Source organism: Athene cunicularia (genome assembly GCF_003259725.1).
Source record: "Athene cunicularia isolate RWA chromosome 1 unlocalized genomic scaffold, athCun1 chr1_part2, whole genome shotgun sequence".
NCBI classification, from domain to species: Eukaryota; Metazoa; Chordata; class Aves; order Strigiformes; family Strigidae; genus Athene; species Athene cunicularia.
Window position 1 is genome coordinate 14,663,144 of NW_020799092.1, and position 11,592 is coordinate 14,674,735.

Below are 11,592 nucleotides of genomic sequence, written 5' to 3' on the forward strand. Positions count from 1 at the left end.
CTAATGACACCTGTGCTGGGTTTTATCATTACTTCTTGCTTTGTAGTATCTTCCACTTGCATAATCTTTTGCAAATGGAAGGCTTCAGAGTTGTTAATCAGTGTTGTTGCAGGTTGTTACCACTCATTTAATAATTAAAGTGGTTAGCTTTGATTTTTAATGTCACACTTCCTGAACTGCTGCTTAAAAACTAACTTTTCTGTCCTGTGTGCAGGCCCTCCAGCGAGCCAGTCAGATCATTGCAGAGATTCGTGAGACACATCTTTGGTGAAGACTGTACCAGCCACACTGTTTATATGCATTGGAGGTTACATTGACTTGAAAATTGCTAGGCATGGTATACGGAGTAAAATTTTTATTTATGAACTCTTATCTGTGTACTGCAACTGTGTAAATCTGCTCATGTAAAGACAGTTGGTTTGATTTGCAAACAGAAAAATATGCTGTATTTTGCAAAATAATTCATATTTAATCCACATAATAAATGGCTCTAAATGTTTCCTTACCAGCTTTCTGGTGCAAACTAAAGCAGACCAAGTCTACTGTCTCAGTGACAGTCTTATTTGAACTTGGGGAAAAAACATTAAAGTTCCAGTGCCTGACTTGCTAAACAGGTTGCCTGTGATTAAGATGGATGGTGTAGTCTTGTGGCATAGTTTTAAGCTGCTTTTACAATAGAAGTTTAAATACTGTGAAGAGAAGAGAGCACCGAGTATTTTCTTTCATGAATATATTGCATGCACTGACGGATGGAGATATCAATTTTATAGCACAGTAGAGATGTCTACCATATTACTATGTATGTGTGTCCCCATTTTTTCCCTGAAATGTTAAAACTGCAGACAAAACTTTGAACTTCATTTAACGGAGTATCATGTAGGAAGAATTAGCCTGGAGATTGTGAACAGTAACAGCCTACTAAAAAGTGGGTGCAAAGTTATTCATGTGCACTGGAGATTGTGTATAAATGTTAGGGATTTATAATCAGGTACAAGAACACTTTCCCCTTCCTCCCCCCTGGGACCAAGCCCCTGGACCATCTGATAGTAGATTTGTTCTGGCAGAATTGAAAAATAAAAATGGATTTCAAAACTTATGGGATAATAAGTGTTTCTTTTAAAAACAGATTAAGCTGGCCAGGGAGAAGGGGATCCCCACAACTTCTTCCAAATTTTGCAATGTATGACAGTATGAAAGAAAGTTTGTGGGACTGGAGTATTTATACTAGAGATTACAGTTGAGGAAATTTTACTGTGCTGTAAGTAGCTTTTCTCTCTTTTTTTTTTTGAGGACAATCCAATAATTTAGGGAATTTTAGGTTGGAAATTAAGTTGCTGAGTTTTTTTCTTCTGATTATTATTCATACAGAGATATATTGATCACACTAGCCTTTAAAAAAATAAACGTTTTAATTTTTATGAATAAATTTATTTAAACTTCAGCCAGGACACTTGCATGTACTTTTCAAGCAGATTTACTTTTTTGCATAAAGTAAAAATGTTTACCATGGTATTGCTGATATTTTATCATTATCACAACTTGCATGAAAAATAGGATACTGCTGTTAACACCCATGGCTTGCTCTTATGATATTGGGCCAGTATAGTGAGGATTTTATTACCATACTCAGTTTCTTCTCCACTTCATCAGTTAACAGAAATTGAATTCCTTTTGTAAGCTGCCAAAGTCTGAAAATTCAAAAACTCTCAAGACCTCTTTTTACAAGGTCTGTGGAAAAATGTATTTTTCTCATGGTAATCTTCAGTCTGGCACCAATATAAGAAGTCTGACAGATGCAACTTTTTGCATACTTTACACATGATCGATTTGTGCAGAACACAATATGTTCCATGTTTTTAAACAGCCTAAAAATTAATGATGTATGTGTTACATGTAATTGAATACAAAGGAAGTAATTTTAACTCCTTGTATTGCATCCAGGGATGGTAGTTCTCAGATTTAAGCAATGTGACTAGTTAAGTACAAACCACAGTTCGGTGAACAGCAAAAGCTTTTGATAGTTTTGTCAAAAGCAACACATTTCTGTTTGGAATTCACCTGACCCCTCTCTCCCGTTTACTTGCAAAAATATGTTTTCAATGAGGTAGAGCCGTCCATAAGTGAACTGCTGCTTAAGCTTTAACTCCCAGTTCAGTCAACAGTCTCTTGTGAAGAAATATTCTTTCTGACTTGTAAACTTTTAAAATGCTGCTGAATTCCATTTCTTCTAAGAAATTCCTACAAGTGATAACTGGCTCTGTAATGTCATGTCAAATTTCTACAGTGTTGTTTTTTGAAATGTTATGACTTTGTTTGTTTCACAAAAATTTTCAATTTGGTAATGTTTGAGTGCCAAGAAATGAACTTGATTTGTAATCCTTAATGCAAATCTTTAAAAATCTTTGCTGTAACAATCTTGCTATTAAATAAACAGTTAATACACAAAATTATCCCAGACATAACATTTGGAATGGACTTCAGTTCAGGTGGCAGGACTTGCATCTCTCACAAGTTAATAGCTTATCTACCTATATTTGTCCAGGCTTATGTATGTTTGCACTTGCCCTCATGCAATTCTACATTGTTAGTTCTTGTGTAGTTGCATAAGTAATAGTGTAGACAGGCTGCTAGTGACTATTAATGGTTTTTAAACAATCTGTTATTGAGAATTGAACTAAAAGACTTAAAATGCTACTGTTACTACTACCATTAAAAGAAATTATGGGGAAACTATGGAAAAAAGCCTAATAAAGGCAGCAATTGAAAATTCCTAGATTACACTAATGTTTTACAAATATCTTTTAGTCCACCTATTAAACTTGAAATACTTTTATCATCAATGCATAAATTTCAGCTAGCTTAACTTGTGATCCAGTAAAACACACAATCATGGGGGGGAAAAAAACCACTGTAGCCAAGTTTAGATTAGTAAATGTTTGACATTAATACCTGACCTATGTGGTATTACTGTAAATAAAACATAGGTATGCCTCTGTGAACAGTTTGTCAATAAATTACTTGGGGGGTTTTGTAGTCAATTTCAAATTTCACTTAGATGGGTAAAGGAGTGTCTGTGCTTCAAACCATATTCTGAAGTAAACTTATGTAAAACTCTGCTTTCTGGAGGATTGACTTTGAAAGATGCAGATTGAATACTGCAAACTCAGCTTTATGGAATACAGCAGGGGAGACAACGCACCAGTCTGTTGTGGCCCTGCTGGTAACTTGAATTATGAGTATTTGTCATTTTTCCACAGTTAAATACTTTAGGCATGATAGTGATTGCTAGTGTTTTTTCTAGGTACTGAAGATCTTGAGTGCATCTGCTTTTTAACTTGTGCTTTGAGGTGAGAGCTAGATGATTAATACTTCCAAGTGTAAGAAACAGAGTAGACCACCTGAATATGGTTTTATGCCCAGTGACACTGTTTAACTAGTGAAGGTGCTTTCATGCTGATAGCTCCCTTCCAGTTTACTTGCTGCATGCCCTTTTACCTCTTTGTTGCTAGCTGCTATAGTATGTTAAATTCAAGTCCTCCAGTTCTTGCTGTCCCTAGATCCTGTACAGATGTTTCTCTTGTTTGTGTTTATCTATCTGGCCTAAATAATTACTCTTCTAATTGCACTTCTGAATCACACATTTGTAGACATGTTAAAAACTTTAGTATTAGTTACTATTTGTTTACATTTGAACAAGCTGTGTCTCTGGTTACCTGAACGTACCTGTTTTGGAGTATATGAGAAACAAGGCTAAGAAAGAAAACTCTGGGTTTTGGTTGTCCTTCTCAGCCTAAGTGTTCAAACACTCAGTTTTGATACCCTGTACAGTCATGAAAAGTAGTGGTTGTGTCCAGCTGTTTCATTGGAAAGAGTCAGGGAAGGGTCCGAGTTGCTAGGAGTTGGTCAAAAGGAAGCATGGACTAAATTTCTTGCAGTTTATGGATCTTATTAAAAACCTTGTATGCAAAGAATTTATTTCCCTTTTTTATTTTGTACTTGTAAAAAATAAATAAAATCCTTTGAATACTTGATCGAAGTGGGTGCTAATGTTTTTTTTTAAAAAAAGCTGAAAATTGTGGATATATGTGCATCTGCACCATTTAGAGGTGAAGGAAAAAAGGGCAGGGGAGAGATCAGACATGAAACATGACTTACTGTACTCCTCGGGAGTAAGTTCCTGCAACCAGAAAGTAACTGTCACATCTGATCTGTTGTATTTCTCTGGAGGTTAACATGGGTGTGTACTGGTATATTTTGTTCCCAGGTGCATGTTTCTGTATTGCTATAATGCTTTTGGCATTTAAGGAACAAGGCAGCTATATTAAGTGGATGAATTTAACCTCTTCTTCCCTTCTATCCTTTTAACATCAAAGTTGTGACTTTTCCTCCATATGCTTTCTCTAGGATAGTGTTGATCATTACCGCAGCTTAAGACAAAGTAACCAACACCACAAACTGGTTCTGAGAACTAATAGGGTATGTAAAGCTTTTTTTTTTTTTTTGAGGTAAAAATTACTACTTTTCATTTTTCTTTAAGGGGTTAGGATAAAGAGATCTCATTGTCGGGCAAATACATGGGATCTTGAAACTGAAATTAATATTGATATAACTCCAGGTGGCAACTTAATGAAAGTGCTACCATATTACAGTTTAATAATCTGAAGAAACTGCACTGTATAAGCAGCAAGCCACTATAATTTATTACTGCTTCAATCTTGATTGACAGGACAAATAAAGCCAACATTAAGTTGATCACATCAAGTTAAAAACCACCCACCTAAAAAAACCAACAGAACCTCCCTATGTAACTCCAGAATAGCTGGATTCTTGAGATTTACTAACATTCTCTGTAATTTCCCACTTTTCATAGTCTGAGTGGTTTTGAAGCAGCTGAAATTCCATGACTTACTCCAATAATGTAAAAGATAGTGGTGAGTTAACCGTATTCAGGTATCTAAGATTAAGGCCTCTCCCCTTGTGGCTGCTGTGACTGAAAAACTATTGTTTTCAGGGACTAAGAAATGATTCTGTAGCCTAAGAGTGAGGATTATCCTAAACCTTGAAAACAACACTGCAGTTTATCACCTCATAAACCAGACTGAGGGTTTCATCTGTGTTTATACTGGGGCAGGGAATGTCTGAGTTCCAAGTGTCAAAGTTCTGAGCCAGCCAGCTACCTGCCTCTATGCTAGGTCAATTAATCATGTCTAAGTAATTCAAGTATGGGTAGTCTTGGTAACTACAGGTGGGCTTTGTTGTTGTTCAGGTGACCTAGCTCTTTAGTAACTGTGGCACCTATATTGCCTAAGCAATCCCATCCCAACCCACCATGCGAGGGGACTTTGGCAAGCTGTTGTAATCCATGCTTATTTGATGCCAGGTCTGTAAGCAAAAGTTGTGGCTAGGAATACAAAGGGGTGGTGGTGGGTCAGAGCAGTAGAGCAGTGATAGCTTTAAATGTAAATGTTGCTGTTCTACCAACAATCAAAGTACATTCTCACATTCATGCTGTCTTTACAAGAAAATGAGGAGCTATGAGCTCAAATGTTGGCTAGGCCATAAGGAATAAGATCACTTTCTGCTCTTTTCATGAAGTGCAGGTTTTGCATGTTGTCCTAGTGGAAGAGTCTGACTTTAACTGCAAAACCACTCTAGCTTCCCTCACATTACCTGCTCCAGATACCCATGTGCTGCTGCTGACCCACAACTCCTAGGCATCTAAAATGACCTGCTTCAAATCTTCTGGTATAATATACTATCTTGCAACTAACAGAATTAGTGCCAGGATATACCTTTGACAAAGATTCTAGATAGCACAGAGGCATCCATGTAATTCACAGGACTGAAGAAGAGTGAGCATCACCCACATTGTAAGTCACACTAAGCAGAGAGCAGGCATAAAAGGCTAATTTAAGCTTTGAAAAGCTCTATAATCTCACATTTTAGAAAGTGAACTTGTGTATTACCACATTCAGGATGGAAAGCTTTTTTGCGATGTGCCCCCAGAGATAACCAATAAGCAGCTTAATCATTCTACTCATTTATTGTATTCTGGAGCTTCTTTCAAAGCCAACCTGTTATGAAAAAAAATGTTGATCATAGGTTGGTTGTCCTTACCCACTTATGCAGGTTTCTGTTAGGATGAAGTCAACCTGGACAGCAGCACCCATCCCCTGTAACAAGTACCGGTTTCAAGTGTGCTTTTGCTCATCTTTCTGTGGATTATGCTGTAGAGTACCTGGCTGCTGTTCTCCTACAACGCAGAAGTCTGTTAAAGGAGGGGAAGAGCATTTCCATCTTTGGACTTTGAAATTATCTTTTCATCTTCTTGTGCATATCTCCTCTTAGAAGTGGTGCTTTGAGTAAGTAAAAATCTCTTCAGTGATATAACTTAGCTGCCTTTATTTGAACTCTGTTGGTGTATTTTGAGAATGAAACTAAGGTATTGGGCAGTCTCTGGGCAGTCTGTGAGCTGCATAGTAATGCATAGGATAGAAACATCTTCAAGTACATCTTCAAGCAACAGAGTTGAAATGATATGTTGTTTTAGGGATACCTTCTGTTGTCACAACTGCAGCCATTTTATAACATAGTAATTTTTCTTTCCAATCCTAAGCAGTGATACTCCATTCTTGAGAATATGCTGTCCGAGAATAAGAACAGTCTCAGGATCAGTTACTCGAATCCCATTTATTGAAACGCCACCATCTGTAATTTTCTGGTACCTTGAAAAACAAACAAAACAACAAACAAAAACCAACAACTTGTAATTGGAAGCAGCAGCTATTTATTGCTGTTAAGTATTGAAAGTTCAGTTAGGGGTTTTTTGGATGGACCCATAATGGAATAAATTCTAATTCTCTTGCACTTTCAGTCTGGGTCAAGAGTCACTGAAATTAACAGCTTCTACCACTCCCACTCTGAGAAGTATAAGGAAACTAAGGCTGTCACCTTAGACTGCCCCTTCATCAGGTGTAGACATTACAGCTAGGGTACATAAGACTGCATTATTCTACACCTTCACTTCAAATGGAATGAGGCCACCTGCTCCGCACTTCTTTAATGCTGGTATGTATATGCAAGCCTGTTTCTACTTGATTTGGCTGTTCTCATCATTTAACTTCCGTAAGCATGCCACTACAACCAGGTTTAAGAGAGGTACTGCCAAACAGCACAGGTGATAACATACCCACTAGGTCCATCTGGAATGGCATTTGCTTTTCGACACAAGTCAAGAATATTCATTCCAGGTTCAAGCATCAATTCAGCTGAAGGAGTTTGTCTGAAAAGTTCCTGTAACTCTTGGTCAGACATAGCTTCCAATGCCTCCACACTGCTATAATAAAGGGCCTTAGTGCACCTGTAAGAACAAAGATCATTCAAAATACACTTCTAGTCTCATCTTCACACAAAGTGCTACTCAACTAATCAGATTTCCCTCCCCAGTTTCTGAGTGTCTACACAGTAACAGAAGTACTTAAAGTACACCCCAGGTTTTTTTCTATCATAACCCACTATACTAATTTATTTTATTTTAAGTCTACAGAATTACTTCATTTTTATATTTTAACAGCTAGGCAACAATTAACTACATGGAAATAGTCCCTGAAAAGCTATGGATAATTACATTGAATAAATCTGAAATAAAACTGCTCAACAAATCAAACTTCACCTCTTAGCAGATTCTAGCCCCTCTCTACCATGAACAAGCTTGGTTACTTCCGCAGCAAGTCGTTTCTGAGGGCCCCATTTTTCAGGTTCTTTAGCATGCATTTCCATGATGTGGTCAATCTCCTCAAGAGGAATGAAGGTGAAGAGTTTCAAGTATCTACGAGCAGGGAATAAAATACTTTGTCTATACAGCCATCATTACAAATTTCCCACCTTCGTCATTCAAACTTCATCAACTACTCTAAAATGATTCTTAGTCAATTTAAGAAATCGGTATTACAGATACTCTCTTCTTTCAAACTCCTCTTTGATTTTGCTCACATGCTTCAGCTTACCTGGATAACTCACATTTTATTTAATATTCTGCCCAGGGTGATGTCTTCAGACATAAGATAGTGTCAGATGCCTTTATGAAGCTTGCATCACAATCAACAACTTTTTTTTTTCTTGAAATATTTACAGAATTTATTGTAATTGTGTGTCAACTAACAAGAGTTTTTTTATATTCTTAGTAGTTGCACAATAGGCTAATGCAAAATACCACTGCCAGTCTGTGGTGATTGTGGGACAAACAAATGCTATGTATTGACAAGTATCTCAACAAGATTATGTAGGATAATCAAGAATTTAAAGATATGTATCTAAGCATACTCTTTACAACAAAGTCCATTTTAATGGACTTGCAGTACCATGAAATGCAGTGTATTTAAAAAAAGGTACTTTTACTGTTAAAAAGTCTGAATGCGTGAAATATTTTAATGTTAAATACCCACACAGGGATCTTTTCAGTCTGGAAAGTGCTGTGGATGGAGAACCTAGATTTGAAGTATCAGGGAATAAATATTTAAAGAGGCAACCAAGTTATGAGACAGGTCACAATATGAAATGGAAGTACCTGTCTGAGGCTTATGAAGATTCAGATTTGGCAGTGATAGTGAAATTTAAAGAAAAATAGATTTAAAAGAGAGAATATTGCAACTTACTAAGTTAATGGAATACCCTGAATAAAGCTACTGGCTATTTATTTTCAGCCATGACACTGGCACACCAGCATGGAGGCTAGCCATCAATGAGGAAAACCTGTCAAATGTATTTCTCTTATTTTTCCAACCTTTTCATGTTGTCATTATATGATTTTAGTATTTTTACACTAGTCAGTAAGAATACGAGTTTTGTGTGGTTGATAAGGATTCAGAGACATTCACAGTACCATGTTTTGCTCATTGGAATTGCTCCAATTAACAATCAGAATTTTGTCTTTGTACATGCTACAGCTTTAAGCACTAGTTGGACTACTTCTGAGTTTTGGTGCATTACAGTCTCATCTGCTTTACAGAACAATCCATTTGCCATTATAACTGTAAGCAGAAATGTTTCCTTCCACATTCCAAGATGAAAAAGACAACAGTTAACTTCAATGAAACCCTCAAACACTAGAGTCAGAATGATGCAAATTGTTCTCTATTTGCAATTTTCAAAAAGATCCACTAAAATTTCCATGCAAGTTATATGAAAAGAACATCAAACAGCCTTAAGGTTTCACCATGTTAGTACTATTGGTCATTTACAGAACAAACACTTGTCCCATCAGCTAAACATTTTTAATTAATGCTTAATTGTGTTATGGTACATGGATAGGAACAGATTATATGTTTGTCCAGAGGTGGGCATGACACATTTTTACCAGTTACACTACTGAACTATAGCCTAGGGTGCTAATTACTAGCTCTGAAGAGGTACATGCAACTAGGAATTTGACCAGGTATGTGAATTTTGTTCATTCTAGCTTTCTCCTCTGACTTGTATTTTCAACAATGACTTCAAACTGTTGCCTGAAAACCTCTAAAATCCTTGTATACTACCTTATATACTGCCTGCCATGAGCTTAAAATGGTTTAAATTTCTCCTTTTAACTGCACTACTACCACAACGTATCTGTTTCCTAGGTGTGTTTTTATGGTCTCCAAAGTGGGGTGCCAGCATCCCAGGATGTATGAAAGATGATCCACTGGAGTGTCCAAAGAAAATATTAGAACTTCAGTAGTACACTTACATAATCTATAAAAAAAATAAATATACATGTATTGGGAGTGAATGCTCAACATTTTTTTACTGATAGGGGCATGTGATCAAAAAAATTTGGAGACCACCAATCTAGAGTTAATACAATCATAAATATGAAGTTGGCTTTTTCTTAACAAGGCACTATTTCAATTTGCTTAGGGATATGCAGTTTTTAATGTGATGCAGTTTTAGAAACTGAACTTTACGTGTTTGTTTACAATCAGTTAAGTAGCTTCTTGCGATTAGAACATGGTGTTCCTGAATACCTCATACTAAGTAAAACCTTGTAGTAAATAATATCTGTTAAACTTATTGCTTATTAATCAGGAGATTATTTCATTTGATACTGTGATGTTACAGTACTTAAACTAACGTACCTCATAAGACAAAGTCACCCCACCGGCAGAACAAAATGTGTTATGCTTTACTTGTTCATCTACATTCTAATGTTATGATGTATATGCCAGCATATGGAGACAGGTTCCACTACTGTGTATACGTAGGAGTCAGTCATGCCTGTTTATTTAACGGACGTACAGTTATAATTAACTGATACTTCTACACGGAGCTTGTGTTGCACATATCCCCACAAAACAGTTACAGAGAACAGTTAGGATCAGGTTTTATAAACAATAGCAAAAAAAGATGGAAGAAAAACTACTTACTTTTCAACTATGTTATCATGTTGTCTGACAAAAAATTGATATAGCTCAAATGGAGAAGTCTTATCTCTGTTCAGCCAAACTGCATTGCCAGCTGTCTTTCCCAGTTTATCTCCAGTAGTACTGGTAATAAGAGGTACAGTAATTCCAAACACATCTGTTCCGGTCATCCTGAGAAAGAGATGATTAACTGCATGTTAAAAAAAAAAAAAAAAAATCACATCTTGGTAAAGTTGCCCAAAATATTAGTATTCTGTAAGTTTCTATCCCTGATATAAAGCAGTTAAATGGGGGGGTGACAGAACACTGTTTTGTGAGGGGTACTTTAAGAAACAGCCAAGCCCTCGAACATAAAAATGTAAGTTCTTTTGTGTGTAACAGTTTACATACTTTAAATAAGAGTACTTTCATGGGCAACAGCACTAGCAAATTCAAGTGTCCTGAACATTCTGTGTTCTGCTGAGTACTAATTGAAGCTGTCTGTGTGGCTGGGACGTTTGTAAGGCTTTTCTTCTGTGCTGATTCTCTGGTGTCTTGTAATAGCCAGCACGTACTGAAGTAGAGGCGTTGACATGTGCTCACTGATTTGCTTGCATACTTATGGGAATTTTATAAGACTCACACTGAATTTGATGGCTAGGCAAAAGATCATCATCATCAGGTTTAATTCTGAGCGAAGAAATGCAACCACCTTTACCAATATACCACATCTGCCTCTCCTTCGGTGTGACTGCACCAGCGTGCGTTTGCCAGAAGAACATTTATCTCGATTTTGTCCCACGTTTCAGGATACCTGATTTGGGACCTTGGGCAAACACATTCACTAAAACAAGGGCCTATCCCTTTTGCTGAAAATTCATTAACGTTTCATGGAAAAAGGCTCAAAACCATGGCCAAAATGTACGCACGTGCCAGGCTCGTGGTCAGAACAACGAATTATTCTCCTCAAACCCCAGAGTTTTGCCTAATGCCCGCCTCCCGGGGCCACGTCTGCTCCTGGTGCTCCAGTGACTGCCAACGCGGCCTCACACCGCGTTAGGACCCGCGATGCCCGGCGCACCGCCACCGCTGCCCGCCCGGGGGCCGAACGGGGGGCCCCGCGGTGCCCGCCCGCCCTCCGCCCCGCCCGGCCCCTCCGTACTTGGTGACGAGCTCGTAGCCGGACATGATGTTGCCCATCTGGTCGGCGCCGCCC

The 11,592-nt window shown here is 37.5% G+C and overlaps 2 protein-coding genes across 3 annotated transcripts in view; one reads left to right on the top strand and one right to left on the bottom strand.

Annotated features, from left to right (window-relative positions):
- Positions 1 to 4,028, top strand: part of DNM1L (dynamin 1 like) — a 31,292-nt gene extending 27,264 nt beyond the window's left edge. For both annotated transcript variants that reach the window (XM_026862258.1, XM_026862266.1), the window contains one exon: positions 215 to 4,028. In XM_026862258.1, the coding sequence (XP_026718059.1) occupies positions 215 to 271 (57 nt within the window). In that variant the 3' untranslated portion in view covers positions 272 to 4,028. The remainder of the gene's footprint in view (positions 1 to 214) is intronic.
- A 1,988-nt stretch (positions 4,029 to 6,016) lies between these two features.
- YARS2 (tyrosyl-tRNA synthetase 2) lies at positions 6,017 to 11,586 on the bottom strand. The gene is made up of 5 exons (XM_026862277.1): positions 11,539 to 11,586; positions 10,401 to 10,568; positions 7,673 to 7,828; positions 7,190 to 7,360; positions 6,017 to 6,725 (listed from the first exon to the last, which is right to left on the bottom strand). Exons 1-5 carry the CDS (start codon positions 11,574 to 11,576, stop codon positions 6,566 to 6,568), a joined length of 693 nt encoding a protein of 230 aa, XP_026718078.1. The 5' UTR covers positions 11,577 to 11,586; the 3' UTR covers positions 6,017 to 6,565.
- Positions 11,587 to 11,592: the final 6 nt, after the last annotated feature.

What these genes read in the sequence shown, in the direction of transcription:
- YARS2 (XM_026862277.1), bottom strand. Translation starts at nt 11,576, where the DNA reads ATGGGCAACATCATGTCCGGCTACGAGCTCGTCACCAA. An exon ending in CATGATAACATAGTTGAAAA is followed by an intron (nt 7,829 to 10,400) that starts GTAAGTAGTTTT and finishes CCCTGCTCGTAG; the next exon opens with ATACTTGAAACTCTTCACCT. An exon ending in ATTCCAGATGGACCTAGTGG is followed by an intron (nt 6,726 to 7,189) that starts GTATGTTATCAC and finishes TTGTTTTTCAAG; the next exon opens with GTACCAGAAAATTACAGATG.